This window comes from Morone saxatilis, unplaced genomic scaffold, assembly GCF_004916995.1.
Source record: "Morone saxatilis isolate NCDOM2014 unplaced genomic scaffold, NCSU_SB_2.0 Contig14, whole genome shotgun sequence".
Classification (NCBI taxonomy): Eukaryota; Metazoa; Chordata; class Actinopteri; family Moronidae; genus Morone; species Morone saxatilis.
The window spans coordinates 19,724,441-19,747,092 of NW_023339696.1; the positions used below are offsets into that span (position 1 = coordinate 19,724,441).

The 22,652-nt window shown below is 43.2% G+C and overlaps 1 protein-coding gene across 1 annotated transcript; it reads left to right on the forward strand.

Moving 5' to 3' along the window:
- Positions 1-142: 142 nt before the first annotated feature.
- On the forward strand, positions 143-18,513 carry LOC118323212 (rho-related GTP-binding protein RhoN-like). The gene is made up of 6 exons (XM_035655146.1): positions 143-207; positions 1,431-1,538; positions 4,050-4,206; positions 13,093-13,233; positions 15,104-15,238; positions 17,360-18,513. The coding sequence occupies exons 1-6, from the start codon at positions 143-145 to the stop codon at positions 17,627-17,629; spliced, it is 876 nt and encodes a 291-aa protein (XP_035511039.1). The 3' UTR covers positions 17,630-18,513.
- Positions 18,514-22,652: the final 4,139 nt, after the last annotated feature.

The window sequence follows — 22,652 nt, forward strand, 5'->3', positions numbered from 1 at the left end:
CTCTGTATTCCAGTCATTCCCTTCTTCCTCTTTTCCTCTTTGCAAATGGTCTCCAGCTCTAAACTTCTTGAATAATGATGGCCTCATGCACAGTGCTGCACTTCATTGCACCCTGACTCTCTGAGTGGGTTTGGGTGACATTATGGAAACTCAGGAGGGCAGCCGGCAGTCCTGGCTGCTGGGCTGGATGTCTTGGTCCTTGAGCAGGCAAGCAGCTGTGCTCCATCCCTGGAGCTCAGCACTCCGTGAATCATAATCTTAGACTATTACGCAAAGGGGTCATAAAGTTGAAGAGGAAATGGCTGCCCATATGTTAGGACAGTGCCTTTTTCAGGAAATCAAGTTTGTACGTATTTCAGATAACTCGCAGTTTGTTCAAATCAATCAAAACCCAATGCAGTTGTATGGCACCACACGGGAAACATAAGGATGAGACATTCGCTCTTACCACACCAATGGGCCACATATCCATATATTCTTGCATATAAAATGTGCTGTCATATTGGTGATGACATTTATAGTAGCAGTCAGACAAGGCTGCTCCGTCTCTGGTGCCACTGCTATGCAGCCTCACTCAGGTGTCCATTCAATTGTCCACTGAGGGCGCCTTTGCTCACCAGTGTCCATCATTTTAGGAGTAAACGACATAACATTACTAGTATAGTTTACTGACAAGGTCAATATGGCATGTCATAGGTCAAGCTTATAGTGAAGAGCCCTCTGCTGGATCACAAGGCAAACTACTTGAAGCGGTCTGTTGCGCTGATAGACTGTACATTGAAAATTTTGAAACCGACCATTACCCTTCGAAAATGAATCCCCTTCGAACAAATTTCAAAAAAAGAGTGACAGGCCTCCCATATGTTAAATTATCTGTAAAGGAAGATGAAGAAACAAAGGAAGGAACATTTGAAGTGCAGGAGAGCATAACTTCTCTGGAGGTGGATTGTCAGTTATCATTTTCTCTGTGCTATTGATTTATCCTCAACTCTTTCCTTGTCCCTTGTCGATGTTCTCCATCTCTGATAGCCCATTAGTCAAGGCGGCTGCTGAAGCGCCGCGTTGAGGTCACCAGCAGTCAGGGGCCGTGTTAAGCAGGAGGTGGGCAGAAGTGCTGCATGAAAGCCAGCCAGCCAGCCACACTGACAGGAACACACAGGCTGTAATTACCGCGGAGAATATCTGCTCTCCTCAGTGACACAGTGAAACACACACACACACACTCACACAGACACCTCTACTCACACACAGAAGTGCAGCTTCACACTTGCGACACACAGCCATGTACCCACCGTTCTTCCCGTTTTTACATGCATACAAAACGTCCTGAGCATCTCACATGTCCACTCGCCCATAAACAATAAAACAAGCACTTTTTTAGCCCCAGAGGATACAGCTTCCCAGTCCTTCTGATCTCTTATCTCTATCAGAGGAGCCTGCACATGTGACCATGGATACAGCTATGAGCTGAGAGCCACCACACATTCCTTCACCACATCTCAGCCCCCATGCACTGTCAGCTTAATGCTGAGCACCAGGCAAAAGTGTATAATCTGCTTAAATAGCATGTCCGCTGCTGAGCGGCACTGCACACTGCTGATAGGCTGTATATGGCTTGTACTTAGTTAATGTGGCAATGGAATAATCAAAGTGATAAGTTATTAGGGAATGAACATTAACTGGACTGAATTAAAAGTCTTTTGGTACGTTGTGAAGAAAAAGGGCACTTAGGCCTTTTGATGAGCTCGCACTGACTCAGATTACAAGCCCTGTCTTAAGCCTTGCCATGCCCCGCTTCTAACAGAGGAGGATGGAGCTATTATAATAACTGACATAAAAGGATAAAATAAATGAAGTTCTAAAACTTTTTTGTTGGCAGCCATAAAAGATGACAGGAATACAAAGGAACACATATTAGAATAAAATGTAATTAATAATAGGGAGGGATGCACAAAATTGAAATTTTTACTATTATTTAATATGATCTGATATAATTTTCTGGGTCAATTTTGCCATTACATTTATATCATATCTGTCATGTTAAGTTAATTTATATACATGATGATCCACTTTTATGTTGTGTTTTTTTTTTTGTTGTAAATTGAATTTAGGAAAATAAAAAAATTAAAAAAAGACATCAGTGTGTAGAATTCAGTGGCATCTAGAGGTGAAGTTGCAGATTGCAACCATTTGAATACAGCTCAGCCTTCCAAATGTTGAGGAGAAACTACGATGGCCGTGAAACTTCTGAAAGACACAAAAGGCCCAATCTAGATCCAGTATTTGGTTTGTCTATTCTGGGTTACTGTAGAAACATGGCGGTTCAACATGGTGGACTCTGTGGAAGAGGACCCACTCCCTCTGTATTTTCAGTAGGTTCTCTGTAGGTTCATTGGCTATGAGTGACCCCTTTCACATTATCACATAATGATAAAATGATAATGATAAAGATAATGGTTTTAGCTACTTTAACTGATTGATCTCCAGTGGTTGTAAAGTGAAAGACAGATGGTTACAAATGTCTATGTGTAATGGAAACATGTAAGTGCATGTATACGTGTGTGGGCATGTGTGTGATTGAGTGGGTTAGTGTATGGAAATTCCAAGAGCTCTGACCCCTGACCTCTCCTATTGTTACTCAGCTGACCAGAGGCATAATGGGGGCTGATGAGGGGCGCTCGGATGGGAGCAGGGGCACAATAAGGCTGGAAAGCGCAGCAGCTGCTTCGACCAATAGGCAAACAGATTGGGGGAGTGAAGAGCTGAAGCGAGTAAAAGCATGGGAGGCGTGGGGGGTGCTGCCTTTAGAGCATGTTATAAGAGCTGCAAGTGTTCACTAGATTGAAAACTGGGAAAGGGGACAGAAGGAGTAGACAGAAGGAGAAGGGTACATCTGTGCTTTTCCCACCCCTACCCACCAACCCACCCTCTCAGGCTTTTTGTTGTGAGTAAGGTTTGTTGGTGGCACCCTTGGGACCTGACCCACTGTGGTCCTTGGGGATGAGAGACACAAACACCAACTGTGTCACACTTTTAAACCACAGCAGCACTCTTGTTACATGCTAAACTCTGAGCTGCATATGGCCATATAAATAATCCTGTAGGCGATTTCATGCAGTGTTTTTGTCTATTGTATTAAGCGATGGAGGAAGCATGTTTAATTGTGTGACCACAGTCTTCATTGACCTGAAGTAACATGATCTATGGCACGATGCAAAGGAAAAAGAAGTCTATTGAAATAGTAGGAAGTTATTGATCCTAAATGGAGTTACTTCAAGGGCACATGGACTTGACCAGATGTACTGGGAGCTTTCTCACTTAACTATTCAAGTGTAAGTCTGTTTTAAAATGAAAAAAAGAGAATACAAAATAACCACCAATTTAATACTGGCTTACTTTCTGGTTCTGCTTTGAGCAATCTGACCTAGACAAAACATATGATGATATTCTCCTCTGACTTTACATACATTTAAAGTCATAAGAATATTTTTAAGAATTTAAGAATATAAAGCATCCACTCCCATACACCATTTTGTGCTTTATTAAGTTACTCAGTGAAGAGGTTCCTGCACAAATGCACACAGGCCAGTGAGCCAAGGCGAAATCATTTTCCCTAATATGTGTATTCACATATATACGTATATATTATTCTGAAATGTGCCATACTGTATAAGGACTACTTTTATTTTTGGTACTTTAAGTATATTTAGTTTCTGATATATGCTCATACCATTTCGGATGACTTGTAACAGAGTACATTTACACTGTGCTATTGCTACTTTTACCTACCTAAAAGGTCTGACTTCTTCCACTGCTGGTAATGTGATTACAGTACACATAATGTTGCCCCAGCACTGTTCATGTGTTTGGAAAATCGACTTCAACAAGAGAAAAGACACAAACTAATGCACCCTGGCACTGAACCAGGCATTTGTTCTACAGCAGCAGCAGCAGCAGCAGTGAATGCCTCAGTCATCCAGTCAGACAGGAAACCCACCCAGGGAACTGTGGCTCTGTGTGTTTTCTCCCAGTCCACTCCCTCTCCTCAGTGCAACAGAACCCGATGCAGCGCCAGCTTTGATCAACCCACTTCAAACAGCCACACTGACTGGTTCTGCTGCTCCCAAAGCTAAAACTCAGTCCCTCTGGCCCTACATCTCCACGGGAGCAAAACCCTCTCAGCATCCGTCTGCAACCCATCCAAGTGTAAGGGGATACAGGGAGAGAGGCCGTCTTTCACCTCCACCCTTCACCGCCCCCCACCTGCACCTCGCTCGCACACACTCGGCATCCCATCATTTATGGATGACTTTATTTATAAACAAGATCCAATGTGCTCTCTTTTTCGCTGCTGCTGCTTTTGTGCAAGTGAAATTGCTCTTCAAGTAGTGCCATGTCTCCCTGTTGGCCTCCCCGGGGGGTTGCAAAGTGGGCTGGGGGATAGATAGCACCATGATAGGGATGTGTTTGGATGGTTATTCACTGGAGGTAGTGACGCCGATGGAGCAGAGGATGTCCTTTTCCACTCACAAGTTTTTTCTGTCATATGCCTGTGTAGCTGCCGTCGGAATATTTTCACTCCTTATTTCATATCAGACAGACAGCTGCGGACAGAGAAACTGCAGTCGGTGTTATTACAAGTTTTAATGAAAATCCTCGTGCGGGAGTATGAGATTGAAAGATGTGTAGGAGTCGAAATAAAAGATGTGATCTCTGCTGTTTTACAGGTGAAAGAGATGAATTTGAATACTGTGTGTGTGTGAGGTGATGGTAGTCTTTGAGGAAGCTGGAAGCTTTTCAGAGCAGAATTCATTGTGGCATGGCAATCACCAACACTAGAATTAGAGTGGATGTTAGATGTTGGCAGCAATCGTTTTGGCGTGTTCTCAGAGACTGTTGAAAATACTGCTGTAAAACAAATACAATACTCAGTGCAGCTTGATGTTTTTCAATTATTAGTAGTCTTGCCAAATGGAGGCACTGTTAATGAGCAGCAGGCTCAGAGAACCAAAGACATTACAGTTTTAGCCAAGCATTTTCACACCATCAGATTTAAACATAATTTAACTGAGAGTTGATTATAGCAGCTATGTGCAGGAAAATTCCTTATTTTGGCGCCACCTTTTAATAGCTTTGAGAATATCACAGTGGGAGATGGCGGTGCAAACCCAGGTTAAATCTGGTGTGTGCATAATCTGCCAGACATGTCAATGTACTTGCTTGTATGTGTTTGTTCAACTCAGTGCTTTGCCGGTTGCATTAGATTGTGGCACAAGTTTAATGTTTTTGTCAGATCACTCTGTCTTTTTTTGCTGGAGCCTTCCACATCGGCACAATGGCCTAATTCATCATATAGAAGTCTGATCATTTTAAGTTTAGGTATATGGTTATGTAGGTAAAGTTACACTATTATTATCATGACGTGCGCACACTGCAGCGATCAAATTTGGTGCTTTATTTTGGTCACAAAATCACCATTTTGCCTGTTTAGGCATGTTCATTGACCCAGGCTTCCTTTCATCTGGATGTCCCTGTAAAGCGGGCGCTGCTCCATTCCCAGGGACAGAGTCATCAAGGCCAATCTGATGAGCTTTTAAGGAGTGAAACTGGATATTTCCATCCTGCCTCCTTTCTCTGAAATCTTCTGCTTTTACATGTTCAGGTTGAGCAACCAGACAAAAACAAATAAAGCAAAAAGACTGTGTTAGTAATATCAGATCCAGCTGGGGTGCAACACTGATTGGTTTGAGCTGTAAAAGAGGTTGTGCAAAGAACAAATAATCTTCAAGTCAGCATCTGGTGCTCCTGAACTAGCTCTTGTCTGTTTTTTTTTGTAACTGTTATTTGGTGGATCTTATCCAAACAGTCTGCTGCTTTGACGAGACTCAACGGTTCTGGAGGCGCAGAGCTTGAGGAAACACAGAAACGGATAAAAACAGGTTCTACGTGTGCTCCTTTTACACAGCCAGCAGTCGTTCACAGCTACTTGACTTCCTCACACAAACAAACGCTGGGTAGTGTTTGTATTGTAACATCTAAAAACATGAACATCTCCAAGGAATTAAGAGTGTCACTTAGGGGTGCACCAATGTAGACCACACCAAATCTGAAATCATGTTTGAAAACAGGATGAGAAAACTTAAGCAGAGACATGATTGATGTTGTTTTTAATGCAAGGCAGGTGATATATAGATCGACAGGAAGTGAGCAACAAAAGAAGCATAGTTATCTTTTAAAGCAAAGCGGCACGAACCAGAGCCTTAGACAGACACAGAGATCAAAGAACAGGAGATGAAATGCATAGCTATTTCTCTGGTGGGATGAGAGTGCATGTGTCTGTGTGTGTGATTATGAAAGAGGGGCTGCGGGTTAGGAGACACTGAAAGCGGACACACTACATCACCATACCCCTGGGGCGAGCAGGAGACAGACTGTAATGCTGCTCTGTCCCCTGCCTGTGCTGTCAACGCTGTGGCCAGCCCCGCTTTTCAACCTGCGTTTGGACGACAGACACAGGCATTACCTCCTTGGCAGCGGAGCTCAGAGCAGATCAGTGGAAGGTGCTCAACGCCCTTCAAAGGCTGCACTTCCTCCGGAGGGAAAACGCAGGGGCTTTGATCAATATCCCCTGTGTGAAGGCTGCAGACATGGAAGGTTAATGGCCATTTAACCCAGTGTCACCTCCACTGTCCTGGCTGTGTGCTAATGCCTTTGAAAACTTGACACAGCCATCTCTATTACAGATCAACAGATTTATCTGTGTGTGTGTGTGTGTGTGAGAGAGAGAGATATATCCAATTGTATAGCTATAGGTCAAACTGCATGAGCAAAGATATAAGACTGATGATATAAACCCCGGTCCAGAGTGCAGGCCAGCTGAGGCTTCATTACAGGCGTTTTAATGATTTTTCACTCATAGATTCACTGTCTCAAGGCTGTGCCAAATAGCGCGTGTTTAAATCAAAGTTCTGTTTGTGTCATTTATTTATATATTTACATATTGCGCATATATTCCATGTGATGGTGTAATCTGAAAGTTGGAATTGCAATATTACCTTTCAGGTTTAACATGTCAGACATCCAGTATAGTGCCTATACCTATATATCACTGGTAGACGAAGTTAGATCACAAGAGAAGTCAATCTTTACTCTACTGCCCACCCATATCTCTCTGTTTGCTACTTGGTAGAACAATGCACATTGGAAACACATTTCTTTGCCTCAGAAGAAATAATGAATGACTGGAAAAAGGCTGGATATGAACAAGAGTGATAAGTTCACATTTTGAAGAAGATGAGTGTATAGTGAATAAAATATAAAAACCTGTATTACTCCACTGAAGCCAAGAAGTCCATCTTTGTAATCATCAAGTGATGGATACATTTTCTTCTGATACACTTCTGTATCAAGTGTTTGATATACTCTCCTTCCTCTCCTCATTTGTCCTTTGCATTGCACATTGTACTGTTTGCCCATGATTGCACTTATGCCTTATGGAACTGTACTAAACAAACACCACCCTTATAAAATTACAATATGTTGTTTTTAGAATTGTCTGTATGACTGAAACAGTCTAGATATAATGTGATCTAATTAGGTTCCAATTAGTGAGCTTTTGCTTTAGGTGGTGCTGGGTGAATTTTATTACCTTCAGACAGAGTCGGGCTCGCTGTTTCCCCTTGTGTCTAGTCTTTGCCAAGCTAACAGCAGCTGCCTCTAACTCTGGGTAAGAAAGCAAACAAGCGTATTTTCCCAAAATGTTGAACTGTTATTTTAAACTGCATCACAATGCAACTGTAACACTGGCAACCTTAATCTTCACTGTAAATAGATTATACACCTCAAGTGCCCAGTAACTGATTTTCATATCATATGGAAGTGATAGGGAACAAATGGCTCCCCGAAACAGTATGAAAATCATAGTATAATCCAAGTATGCATTGTATGGAGCTAAAATGTGCAAACACACTGGTATGGTGAGTGGGTCCCCACTTTTCCAGGTAGATTGGAGTGTGAGTTCAAAAATTTTCCAAGGTCAGTGGGTCCATATGGGGTAGAGTGTTTTCTAGATGTGGGACTGTAAAAGAAAGTTTTACTTCAGGCTTGTATTCACATAATAGAACACATGCTGTCTTGGTCAGCAGAGTGGTACACTGGGTCAAAGTAACTGCACCTCCTCTCGAAGGATGTCTTGGCAGCAGTGTGTTTATCTCTGTTCGAGTAAGAACCCTGACTGAGGAGAAACCTTAACAGTTCACAGCGCAGACTGGACCTTGAGCAATGAAAAGTCTGCCTAACCTCTGAAAGGATGGAGCACCAACCCTCTTCTTCTCTACTTTTAGTCACCTCTGATCATCAATGCACCGGAGTCATTAGCCTCCATGATCCCTTCGCTCTCCTGCTCTCTTCTTCTTTACTTCCTTTCAGGGCCTCACAATGAAGCCATTTGCATCCCTCCAGGTTGCTACGATACTCGGCCACCCCAACTTGAAATGTTTTGCCTTAGCTTTGAAGGTGGATTTCAAGAGGAAAACAGCTGCAGGAGAAGAAAAAAGATGCAGTGTATGTGGTGCTGAATGTGCTGTGTTTTCTAAGGTTGCAGCTAACTCAATCAGACTAACTGTTTTCGTTTATTTGGTGACATTTGAGAGGGTGTTTGCTTTCTTATACCCCGCCTTTGTTTGTGTGCATGGGTGTTTTTCAGAGTGTCTATATGGCCTAATGAGGCTGTTAGTTACTGTTGACTCCCTGCCATATGTGCATGAACACATCAGAGAGCCTCGAAGGCAAAGACTATTCTTTTCCCCTCACTCATAATGGTTTGCTTTTTAGCTGTGTCTGCAATGAGCATGCAACAAACTGAGAGAGAAAGAGAAAAATTCCTGCTGTGATGGTACAGATTAATGCACTGAAGACTGTAAGGCTTTGTTAGACGCTGATGCACACTTCAATTTCACAGGTTTCCTGAAGAATCTCCGTCAAACTGCACCATTTGTGTTTTATTATTACGCTTATTTCATTGTTTGTCCTCAGCAGATAGAGAGCCGTCATGTTTCAGACAGATTGTCCCTCCGGGGTAGTCCAAGTGTCAGGGGACGGGAGGCATAAATGAAGTCATACCACAAACATTCAAGCCTTATTACTGTACATTAGCGCTCCACTAAGTTCCTGTCCGCCTCAACATCCTCTGGGATATTTCTGGCCTTTGATGAAGCTCAACTGACGGCTGGCGAGGAACGCTTTCCTCCCACCTCTGTCACCTCTGCTCGGCGGAGCCTCCTGCATGGTGCTGCAGCGTGGCTTAGCGCTAATTAGCCCTGTGGAAATAAAAGACAGAGATCTACTTTCCACTGTGAGAGAATGCCGGTGCTAGATCAGGCTAATGCTAATGCTCGAGGAGGAGTTTTGTGTGGGGTGTTTTATGCCTGTCCTTGGCACGGCGTGGCAGGGTCCTGCTCCTTGCCAGGCGTGATGGTTTTTAGAGGTTCCTGCCAGGCTGTGCTCCCCTCCCGCACCCTCCTGCCCCATCCATCTTATCCTGCCTCTGTCTGAAATTCAATTGACCTTTTGTTCCACCTCACAGTGAATGGGCACAGGCCACTTCCACCAATAGCCAACCCAGAGCTCTCATACCTCTTTATTTGATCTGTCCAGCCAGTCCAGCGCTTTCATTACCTACCCAAACACCCACTACACACCCGCCCCCTCTCCTCCACACCTCTACCGCTACATCCTCTTTTATCTCTGGTCATCTCTCTTAGCTGGTAGGGAGGGGGGCAAGTGCATTTCAGGCAGTGGAGGTGATATATTTTAAAATCAGGAGAAAAAACTCTTTGTTCATCCTCCTCCTCCTCTTCCTCCTCCCCATGTTTTTGATCGTTATGGTGATTGGCTTTTATTTGTGCCTGCCTCGGCGTGTTTTAAACACAGCACTTTTTCTCCTCTTCTTTCCCTCAGAGGACTTTATTTCTGACTTTGCAGAAGTGCTGAGGTAGCTTCCCTGTCGCTCAGGGCAGAAGAGCTCTGAATTGCTGTGCTGTGACAAGGCCTGTTGTGACCGTGACCTGTCAATCATTTTGATCGTGGGGATTAGCAAATTGATCCCAACGGTCTCGTTCCAGCCTCTAATTACATCTTAAGTCAAACCAGCACCATTGTCTCAACTTTCCTTCATCTGACATCTCTTCCCCTTCATCTGGATTCTGTTTTAATTCCCCGGTTGCTTCGCTCATCATCGCATGCTTCTGCACCTTGCCCTCACCCCAGCATCAAAGTCATTAAATCCTTTCTGTCCCCTCTCCACCCCCACATGCTCTGTCTCTTTTCTTCCTCAGCTCTAACCTCAGTACAGGTCTGCTGCACTGTGATACATACTAAAGACCAACTTCAGCAGCTACAGCACCTCATGTGTGACCACCACCAATCAGAGCTTGCTGTCGTACAATGTGTGCTTTGCTGACTGTTGGACTTGGCATCCATATGATTGGAGTGTGTGTGTGTGTGTGTGTGTGTGTGCGTGTTAGTCCTGCTCTCTCAGCAGTATGAAACAGTAGCAATTTTGTGTTAATAAGACAAGGAGGGGACTATGAATTCCTGATAATGTCCTGTAAGGTGTAGGCTAAAATGACATTTTCTTTTTCTTTCTTTGATATTACACTGAAGATATGATTACCGTGTACAGCATATTTTAAAGCTGGAGAAACAAGATTGTCAAAAGAATTTATTATAAAACATTTTTAGCTAAACTTAAGGGGGTTTCAAGGCATCACCTTGTAAAATTTCTGACCACTAGAGGTGCTGGAAAGAGCAATGTTTTGTTGAGTCGGTCCCTGTATTGTTTTCCACATGCACCAAGCTCCCAGGACAATTCTAGGTTTTGTAGTCATTTTGTAATATAAGTAGTATTGCAGTTGAAATTGCCAAATGTCATGCGCAGGGGCCCTAAATGAATGACAAAAGGATCTGTACAATCACAATTACATTTTCCAAAATTTAAGCCATTAGGACAAATAAGAAAATATTTCAAAGAGCAGTATCAGTGTATTGTTTTATTGCCCTTTGAGTAAACCAGAGGTGGTTTCTAATGCACATTCTCCATAAGCCCAAAAATGCCGACAAGACTGAAGAACTTTTATGGTATATGCAGTGAGCAAGTTTCATCAGAATGAATAGGGCACCATTTAGTAACACGGTATCCAGTTATCTTAATGCATTTATGATATACACGCCATGAACAAGGATGCGATAGGCTACATATCTGTGCTGACTGCAGAGGGCAATATCAAGTGTGATGTCAATGCCACAATAGGAGAGAAATAAACGACTGCAAGCCGACATAAACATGTTTCAAATTTTTTTTTAGAAAGTCTGGTTGGATATTTTTTAGCCCTTGATGGCATTTCTGGTGAGAAACAGAACGTAATCAAAACTGTTCCGCTCTCTTGGAGGCACAAAAAGCATCAATCTTGAATGTGCAGCCTGTTGCATTGTTCTTTGTGGGGAGGTAGCAGGTCACCATAGGACAGCCAGCTGAATGACGGGGGCTACAGGCCGCGTGCAGCCATTGTCATAGTCTCATTCCATCATTAACAAAGAGAACATAGTAATGCTAAAACAGGCTGTAGCACCATTGTGCAGACTCCATTTACCCCACCAGACGCTTTAACCAGCTGACTATCTATTGTGTCCGGTCTGGTATGAAGCACGATAACAGCAAGTGTAAAGATAATCTAAAATTATCATAATCGGTTTGTGTGACCCTAAAGATCCATTTTGTAACATTTAGGAGGATCTATTAGCAGAAATTGGAATATAATATTTCGATAGGTATGTTTTCATTATAATCATCTGAAAATAAGAACAGTTGTGTTTTTGTTACATTACATTGAGTAATCTTTATCTACAGATAGCAGCTCTCCACACAGATGTTGAATTGCCATATTTCCAGAAAGGACAAACACTGCCTCTAATTAGGGCCTTTTGTGTTTTTCTCGAGTTTCATGGCCGCCATAGTTTTTCCCACATGCTTAGAAAGCTGAGCTGTACTCAAATGGTTGCAATTCGCAACTTCACCACTAGACGCCACTAAATCCTAAACACTGGTCTTTTCACGGATTTAATGTTATATTGGAGATGTTTTATATACGAATGTGTGTTACATCCATCTACACTATGTGACTAACATTTCTAGCAGTTGTAAGTGTAAAATTTGGTAATTTCTCACCAAACCTGTGAGTTTACTTGACACTAAATGTATGCAACAAGGGTGCTATTGCTATCGAAATGTTCAGTTCAGTTCAGTTCCGTTCCGGCTCCCAGGGGTGGCAGGAGGGAGGGTGCCCATAGCCACAGCCACATTTCCCAGAAAGCCCAGATATTTTTACAAGCCTCCTAATGAGAGCTGTAAGAGAGCAGGACCCGTGTAACTGAGCGGCTTGTGAAAGTACAGAGGCACCACTCTGCCTTCAAATTTGATCAAGGTACAGAAATGAAAAGCGAGAGTGGGGAGAGGCGTGTGAGTGCATGTGAATCTTGTACAGTCAGAAAAAAAATGGAAGATTTTAATGCAAGGACCATTTGCAAGAGAGACAGGAAGAGGGATGAGTTGAGAGAATTAAGGGGTTCAACCTTTAGTTTGGCCTTTGTGCTGGCATTCGATGTTGTTTCAAGATGATAATGGATTGTGTGCACAAGTCCTCCGGTCCTCAACCCACTATAATTCACTTTTGAGTTTGTGTGTGTGCGCTTGTCTGAGTAACCCCTCAACATTCCTCATGAAGCGCTGTGATAAAGGGAGGCCACAGCTTTGTGGAAGCCCAAGAGACAAAGATACTCAAATATGTGCACACAACTGTTAAGATCAAGACTCATTTGCATCTGCAGAGTGCATTCAAGCTGCAGCATGTCCTGGTTCATGTCACAGCCTCTGTTTTAATGGACTCTCCATGTATTAATGACCTTTAGATCACCTTCCAGGGATGTGCAGCATGTTTCTAATTGACAGAATAAGCCATATGGTTGGGATGAAGAACCTCATGGGGTTAAGCTGGTTAAAAACAAGTACACACAGGAATTTCTCAAAAGGCACCCTGACCTTATGCCATATGTTATTGTGTGTCCACAGGTTCATCTTATTACGACAATGTGAGGCCGCTGGCGTATCCTGATTCAGATGCGGTTCTCATCTGTTTCGACATCAGCCGCCCAGAGACTTTGGACAGTGTCATAAAGAAGGTCAGTGTTTTTTATTTCATCTCCTCCTCTCAACACTTTGGATCAGCATTTAATATCTGCTGTGACACTGGAGAACTAACCGGAAAAAATTCAGTTTTTCCTGATCAGCATCTTGTATCCACTCAGATTTCTGTGCCAGCAGCTTGCATTTTCACGGCTCAACAATAGAGCAAATCAGCACAGAGGTTAGAGCCTCTCATTCCTTTATCTCATCAAAATGTCCATGGATACTTGACCCTCGTCCCTCCGAGGAATGGAAGGTCAGAATGAAGAATGAGAGGAGAGCCTTTGCAGCCGGGTGGGTTCAAGAGGGATATCAGATACGCAAATTAGCCATACCAGCCATATCAATGAAGAGCTGCTGCAGAGCCTGTTCAGAACTAAAATTGCCCTTCTGTAGACATTTAAAATTTTAAATCTGAGATTTATACAGAACAGTTGGGCAGATGGTGGCACGTAACATTTGCAAGGTGGTGTATGGTTCAGATGTTATAGTAGTGGAGTTAAGATTGGGGTGGCGACTGAAGTGTGGTACTGGCCGGGCGGGGTTGTGGCCGTGGATGTGCTTTTACAGCCGGTGGCAATACCTATTGTATATGTAGAGACACCCAACTTAATAGGTTTTTTTGAGTGCATGTGTGTCATGTAAAACAGGCCTGTGCTCTTGTGGTCTCTCATCTTGAAGCCATGTGTGAGCGTTTGCCTTTAAACTGCGCTCCTTGTGTGCCAAAGACAGTTCCCATGGCTGGCCTGTTGACGTGTTTACTGGTCTGAGGGGAGCTGCTAAAATACCCCTGCAGACTTTGTAGATCTAACCCAAGACACCTTTTTTTAAACCCACAAATATCTCACAAGCCTCAGCGCACTCTGTCAACAGGGGGAAGCAGAGCTGCCGTCAAGCTTTTGGTTTTCCCATGAATCCCTTGGCAGGGGGTTGCCATGACCCCTGACTCCTGGCTGTCGCCCTAGTAATCTCTGAAACTCAGGGACACATGGAAAACCTGTTGCACAATCACCGTCCCAAATTAGACTCTTGACCTCTAGAAACAAGCGGGTCACCAAGGTTTCTGGATGACAGCTGAGGGAGGAGAGAGGGTTAAACAATCAAAGCTTTTGATTGGATGTTATTGGCAGAATAGGGATGGCTTGAAAGGTCAGAGGATGAATGGACACTCTGACATTCTGCACATGGCATGTGGAATATTTCAGGTCTGTCGGCTGCTGCTGTGTATTTGTGTCGCAAGGAGGACAGACTGTGTTGGTTCAGCTGAGTTTCAGAAGTGACATTTAATCTCAGGGTGATTTTAGAAGGGAGACTGCTCAACCTTTTCTGTGCAGAACCTGAAATAGATTTGTTGACGGGGGCTGCGTGAGGAAGGTATAACACACATGAGGTACTCCAGAAACCTGAACCAAGCTGGCATGATTAAAGTTGTCTTATTTTCATATGGTGCTTAAGCTAGTGTGATGGAACTTTAATTTTACAGTGAAACAGTGAACAGTGCATGGGATTATGAAAAAAATAAGATGTGCCTTTATTAACAATATTTTTACTTAAAGGTGAAATTATTAAAACAATTAATCATTTGATCGTGACAAATATTCTCTTGTACAGCTTCTCAGTTGAGAGGATTTGTTTTTATTTGACTTACATGAAAGTAAATTCAATATCTTTGGATTTTGTGCTAGAGTTTTTTATTTTCTGTATAAAATGACATGCATTATTCTCCCTTAAGCTCAGGTAACCAGTGTCAAAGTAGCCAAACATTGTCACTGTATCTCAGTAGCCCACCAGTCAGTACAGGCAGCTCTCATATTTGACAGAGTCAGTGATGTGTTTCTGTGTCTCTGTCGGTTCATGTCTCAACAGTGGCAAGGGGAGACGCAGGAGTTCTGTCCCAATGCCAAAGTGGTGCTGGTGGGCTGTAAGCTGGACATGAGGACAGACGTCAACACCCTGAGGGAACTCTCCAAGCAGCGCCTCATCCCTGTCACCCACGAGCAGGTGAGAACAAGTAGATGATGGAATGTGAGAAGAAAGGAGTGGGATAAATAATGAGAGACGGTGCCCCAGGAAGGAAGACAGACTTGAAAACAACAACGGATGCGTAAAAGAAATTAGAAAGCAATCCAGCGATTATATATGATTTTTCCATCTTGGATCAGCAGTGGCATTGCCTCTCTGGTGAATTCCCACAGGAAGGGAGTGTGAGAGGAGGCTCACGCAACATAATCAACCATCACAGAATAAGAGCTGTGTGAAACCCCTCGGGGACATGTTGCTGGGGTTGGCGTTTTGACCGAAATTTGCTGACAAGCGATGTAAGGTTGCTTATGGCAAGGGCTGCAGGAGAGGCACGGGCGGTTAGTGGAGTTTATGTCGAGGGACACATTTTTTCCCTGAAATGAAATATTCATGCAGATTTAGGGATTTTCAAAATGCAGGATGAATAGAAAAACGGACATTGATAAATGAGTGAGCCCTTTTATCGCATGCCGCCATGACCTCTAAGCCAAGGGGATGGGGAGAAGTGGGAGGGGATGATAAACTGTTCTGTAAATCTGTGAATTTTAATCAGCTTTCAGCGTGTTCATTTTGTGCTCTCCCGTGTTGGACATACAAAAAGTGGAGGGGCTTTTTCACCACCACACAAAAGCCCTCAGAACAAAGGAGCCTTTTTTTTCCATTGCTGTCTGAGAGCTCGCCGGAGGCTAAAAGCACACAGCCTCCAAAAAATCAGCAACTGAAAAAAACAGACAGTTCATGTAAATAAGATACATAAACAAAAGATAGAGTGGCAAACCACAGAGCTAATGTAAAATAGCTGGGGACAATTTGTGGCCAAGCCTACATTAAGCTATTGTTTTTCTCCTTCTCAGTCACTATTTTCATCAGAGGCAACTACTGTTTGCCGCTCTAACATGCCCACAAAATGTGTGTCACACAGCAGATGCTAAAGCTGTGCACAATAAACATTTAGGTGCTCTAATCCAATAGACTGTGTTGTTATCCTGTTGTTGATCTTAAATTGAATTCCAACACAGCTGAGGAGTCGCCGGCGAGAGTGACCACTGGGTGAACTCCAGACATTTCAGAACTAATCTGCCTGAGATCAGATCGAGCTTTTCCGCTCGTCACAACAATCTCTACCTCAGCCCCCTCGCACCGCCACCGCCACCCCTGAATCCCAAATCCGCCGTTCCACCTAATGAGGACTTCATTGCTTCTTATATGTGGCTCAGTGCACAGCCCGCGATAAAAATCAAACAACAAAGCTCTCTGTGTTGGAGGGCATGCGATTTTTAGGTCATGGGAAATGTGGCCCTGTCTCATCTGTTAGAGCATTTGCATGTGTCGATCCTGCGTGAATGTGGTTTTAAAATCTGATCATGAAACAAGAGACAAGACTGGACTGTAGCGAAGAAAAAGGCCGAGGGACTTCAAAATTAAATTTGTCTCTGATTTGATCTCAAGCAAACAATTTACGGTCTTAATTAACCGGGTATATTGTAACATTACTCAGGGGTAAGCTCTACTGATGCAGGAGTTTAGTCTCTTCTCTCTAAATAGCTGCATAGACCATGTCAACACAGGCCCAGTGGGCTCTGTGCTGCTCTGTGCTGCTCTGTTCCCTCTTGCCACAGACTGGGAAGTCAGAGCATCTACATTATTTATGCCTCAGATGAAGGAGCTTCTTTTGTCTCCAGACATCTTTAAGACCATTGATATTTTCTAGAATTTAGATCGGAATCTGTGTCTCAGACTGCTGCCTCTTTCTGGGACACATTTAGTGTTCTGCTGTTGAGATGTAATACCTGCTGATGCCAAATTACAATGAAGGATGGGATGCATATTGCTAGATTTCATTTTCTTTGTGAAGCGCTCACGCAGCACCTTGCTGTGGAGTAAACTCATGTCTAACTCCTCTAAAAACGTGAGGAAATGAGAAAAGACATTGTTTTGTCATGGTTGGGAATTGTATTAAGAAAGAAGCAAAAACACAAGACCACTGAAAACCAGTGAAAGGAGAAAAAGCACAACATAAATATATTTTTAGTAATTTTGTTTTGAAAAATATTGCTTAAATAAAGTTTCCCTGTCAACCTTCCTGTCTCTGTGTTCCAGGGCAGCACGATAGCTCGACAGATCGGGGCGGTGGCCTACGTAGAGTGCACCTCCAAGGTTTCAGAGAACAGCGTTCGGGACGTGTTCCACGTCACCACATTAGCGTCTGTGCGGCGGCCCCATAAGCCACAGCTAAAACGCAGCAGCTCCCGCAGAGGCCTGAAGCGAGTCTCGCAGCTCCCCCTGCCTCCCCTGCCGGGTCGGACTGAGCAAATGGACCAGGCCCCGGCCATGAGGAAGGACCGGGCCAAGAGCTGTGTGCTCATGTAGAGACCACTCATTATAAATATATATATGTATATACATAAACACAGAAATATATAACAGAGGAAGTCTATTTATTGTTTTTTGTTGTTGTTTTTTTCCTCGTATTTTTATTTTTTGCACTGCAGAGGAGTGAGGAAAAAAGAAACTGCGCTGTGGAAAGAAATGCTTTGGATTTTTTTCTTTTTTGTCGCGTGTGTGCATATTTTCTATGCTGTTTACATATTTGTGTTGCTTTGAAATGATGACAAATTGGACTAACCCTCTGGATATGAGGAAGCTGTGATAGTGGAAGTGCCGTCTAGTACCGGGTATTAAAGAGGAATTAATTTCCTGAAACCGCCCTAATAAGAGGATGGCAGCGGGACGATCGCGAGGAGAGTGAAGTGCATGTGAGGAGAAGCAGGACATCTGGGGATGAAGCTTATTGTTTTCAAAGACAGTGTTGCTCAGCAGACATGAGGACTAATTGTCTAGCTGCACTGTCTGAAGTGGCTTCCTGTTGCCATATTTGAGAGGAAAACCTGTATGTACAGTAATGCTAAAAAGGGATTCTAGTGATTAGATGATGGCTCAAACCAAACATTAGGATCCGGAAATGAGATGTTGTAACACTGAAATATTGTGAAGGTGTGTGTGAACATTACTACCACAAGTGCATTTTAGAAGAAAAAAAAAGAAGTCACAACATATCTGATTTTATTTTGCTCATTTAACACTATTTTGTCATCAACGCCAACTGTGTCAGTTTGACTCACTGAAGTTAATGCTGTTGTCACTATTTTAAAGATGTTTCTTTGTGGAAAATAAAGTGGTAAAATGTTAGGACTATTTTGTTGTACTTTCACTAAAGTAAAATAAAGCAACAGCTTGACTGTATAGGGAAAGGACAGAAAGTTTGATTCCTTTTTTTCACTAATGGCATCAGATGTAAATCATGTGATTATTACAGACTGCAACCAACTGTCTCATTATGCTAACATGGAGCAAATCAATTGTTCACAATGCTCAAACCTCTTTTCTCTACAACTTCCCATCCATCTGCTTTTCTCTACAAGCTTTCAAAATCCATATCTGTAAATAATAACTGTCCCTTTCCTGTGTTAATGTCATCTCTTTGCTCTCATGTTGCCCTGCAAGTCAAACAGCAATGCAGCCTGAAGAATGAGTCAGTCTTTTAAGGTAATGTGCCCACTGTGCAGACCTCTCAGCTGGCAAAAACAAAAACGTACTGCAATGCAGCAGCACCAGAGGACTGATGTAGAGTTTTAAATGACTGACTCCTTACTGTACAGGAGTTTCAAGTCTATTCAGTATGACAGATGACATGACATGTGAGCTCTTTCATCCGCAGAGAACAATTTGGCCATCCAGTTGATCCTGGCACTCCAGACCTTTCAAAGCTGTTTTTTCTGAGCTGTTTCTGTAAAACAGTCCATTGGTCAGTCTCAGTCTAGACAGTTTCTCTTAGGCAGCAGGACTTTCTGTCAGGAGTGTTTTTGCAGTTGGCAAGCTGCTGTATCCTGACAGCATTTAGGCGAGGTGAGAGTGGACAGCCCCATCTGTAAGTCAAAACACTCTGGCAGCAACTGAAAGCTTTACCTTTGTAACTGTCAGCGTTGTCTGTTAACTTAACTTTTGTTACATCCCTGGTGACATTAGACCATAGACAGGATGAGCTCAAATGATGGATGAAATGTCAGAGAAACTAAAATTGATGAAAAGAGAAACAAGCTAAGACAAGAAACAAAAGGGGAAGTGACAGAGAGCGTGTGGGGGAAGTATATTTATATTTATGTATTTCCACCTGAAATATATCTTTTGACTCATCTGCTTTAGACTTGAAAAGTGACTCTGAAAGGTTTCCAGCTTGTTCCTTTGCAGGGGACAGAAACTGTCGATTGGAATTTAAATTAAAGCTGTTACAATGGATTCACAATGAAGTTATGGCAAAAGGGGTGATAAAAATCTATTAAAATGTCTTTGGAAACTTCTGAAGCCACTCCTGTAGCATAATATTTTCCACCACCATTGATCCGTACAGTCAGTACATTCTAGACCAGTGGTTCACTACCTGGGGTTTGGGACCCACTAAGGGGTCGCAAGAAGGTCATTCATTGGCAAAATAGCTAGACAAAAACATAACTGGATTTTCTTTTTTATGTAAAATACAGGAGAGGTTAAGTTGTTGACACTTTGAAAAACTGGTTTAACTGCTCACAGCTCATGCAACCTGTGCAAAAAGGTAACCTTATCGCTTTGCCAACTAATCATTAAATGACTGCTATTCTTAAAGCTACTTCGGGGCAATAGGGCATACATACATACATACACAACATACTGTATCTTTGCTGTGGTGAAACTATTAGTGTTTGAAACAAACTGAAGATATGGATCAGTGATGGAGATGTGGGTTATCCTGCAGTAGTGGATCCGTGCAAATCCAAGCTACTGCACCTCTCTGCACAAGAGCAAGCAAGAAACTTTCACAGCCAGGTTTTAAGCCTACAGGGATGTGAATATTTGATACCAAAATATTTTAAGTATTGTATTCCTTTTAGCAGAAAAAATGAGGTGGGACATGTTTTAGATGGACACAGGAGTCACAGAGGAGCTGTAGGGAGGTGGTGCCTAGGGCAGGAAATGAGCAGTAGAAATGAGGCCAGCACCCACAGCAGGGGCACAAGACCTGCTGTGCCCCTACAGTTCGGACTGACACTTGGAGAGGATTAGTCTTGTGGTGCCAGTGTTTGTGTGTGTGTGTGTGTGTGTGTGTGTATTTAACATAGGGGGCATTGGGCAGCACCGTCTCTTCTGCACTGGCCTGCATTTCGCCATCAGCCTTTATATCCATCAAATAAAGCAGTCACCCAGACGCTGATACAGACGTGTACATCTTGCCAAGATGAAGACAAATCAGCTGCTGCCTTGTTTGTAAAATTAGACTGCCATCAGAGTTTATCTCGACAATCTACTCCCACTCACAGGCAGGTTTATTACTGCAGGATGTCTAGCCTCAATTTCAGCAATCTGATCATCCGTTTGCCCTTTACCGCTGAGACGCCGGGAGGATTAGAAGCACCTTTGTGGGTTCACGCTCTGATTCTGCATTCTTGAATTTCCCTTCGATTGTATGCTACTCCAAGTGGCTCTGACGAGCACAGAGAGCCCAGTCATCTTATCCCTGAACGACTAGACCTGACGTCATCTACACAGGAAGTACACAATCTCAGACGTTCTTGGTTAATTACTACAATTTGCAGATGGGGTTGTGTCCCCGGAAACGGCAGAGACAGAGCGATTGACAGAGACACACTGAGGAGCAGTGATGGACAGTGAGAGAGACAGAGAGAGACAGTACTTGGCCTGCCTGCTGACAAAAGGCTACAGAGCAGAGCCACAAATTGCATAGAGTCATGAGAGGATTTGTAATGAGGAGAAGTATGTGACCAAGCTGAACTCACACACACAAACACACACAAACACACACAAAACACACACACACACACACACACACACACACACACAGGAAGCCGGCCAGAAGAATTGTTGGCGTCCACAGATTGTCAGACTGCGGGAATTGACCATCGACGTGTAACATGCATCTTGAAGAACTGGCGCTGTCAACGAGCATATTAATCTGGACTGCCTCTCCGCTTGTATACCTGCTTAAGTTTCAAGACTTTATTGGTTTCCTGGTTTCCCCAGCCCAGGATTTCAAGTTCAACCAAAACGGGATAAGGGAACCAACCTGGCCGCCTGCCGCTGAGGTGGTTTACCAGTGGAAAACACAGGACATGTGGAGATTAAGTTGTATCCGATCTTGTTGGTTGGCTTTCTGGAAAACTAAGAGCCTGCCCCGTCTGCTAATTAAATGTGGTGAGTGTGTGATTATCATATAATTTGTCGGCGGAGTGTGTTGTGCACGGTATGGTTCTTTAGTCCGGTGAGACATCTGTGGTGGTCTGAGATTGGGCAGCGCGAGCCAGTCTATGGATTACAGGGGAAGAATAGTTTCTTGAATGTTGTGATAACATCACAGAGCACAACAGGGAGATACTTGGACTGGGCGATGGCTGAATCGAATTGTACTTGATAATTGTTTAGGCACTGATCTGGTTTGTCCATCATGTGTTTTCAGGGGTGTGATACCACACCATACACGTATTAACCTCTGGGATACCCGGAGGGTTGTGGTGCGTTTAGTTGTGTGACTCAGCTGTGCGAATGGAGTCTGATTAAGACGAGAATAGGGATTGGAACTTAGGTTTTGAGCAGCAATGAATATTTTCAATTCAACGAGGTTTTTAAATTGAGTCCACAGGCTATAGGACATCTTACGGAGGCGTCCATGGAAAATAGACCAGCTTTATCTGTTGAATGAGGAGAAGAAGAAAGAATTTTGAGGTATTCATTCAAGTGTTTACATGCAGCCACAGTCTTAGGGAATGGACAGGCTGGTTTTTTTCCCCCTATTAGTAGTAAAAAACAAACTAGCATTTTCACCTTGAACACAGTACTTAATTAGTTGATTAATTGTTTTTTCCAACAACTTATGGTGATACCTTGAAAGAACCATTGTGGGATGCCTACTGGACTTATAACATTGGAGCACACATGGACTGACAATTTTGTTGGTTTTGGGAGGTGCAACACCAGGCAAGTCAAAATATCTTCACTATATCCTGTGAAATGAGTTGGTATGATCCATCTAATGCTCCCAGATGATGTATGTCTTAAAGACGTTCGGAGTCTGCTTGCACTTTATCCGGAGCAGCCACTATGTAAGGTTGGCTCTCGGTGGTTGTTGGAGTGAAGAGTGTCTCGGTACAATGATATTAGGAAAGTTAGACAGACTAAAACTACATTTTCGGTACACAAATTCACGTCCTCGTCGCGAATGAATGTAAATCACTTGAACTTTTCATCTTAGAGCCATCAAAGTTTTAGTTTGTTCCGAGTTACTTTGGTTTATTGGACACAAGAGCTACCCATAGGCGCTAATGGGTAAAAGTATATCCTTGCTAAC

Coding starts and splice junctions, on each gene's coding strand:
- LOC118323212 (XM_035655146.1), top strand. CDS start 143: ATGGAAACTCAGGAGGGCAGCCGGCAGTCCTGGCTGCTGGGCTGGATG. Junction 1,539..4,049: donor AGCTTAATGCTGAGCACCAG/GCAAAAGTGTAT, acceptor CCCTCTCCTCAG/TGCAACAGAACCCGATGCAG. Junction 15,239..17,359: donor TCCCTGTCACCCACGAGCAG/GTGAGAACAAGT, acceptor TCTGTGTTCCAG/GGCAGCACGATAGCTCGACA.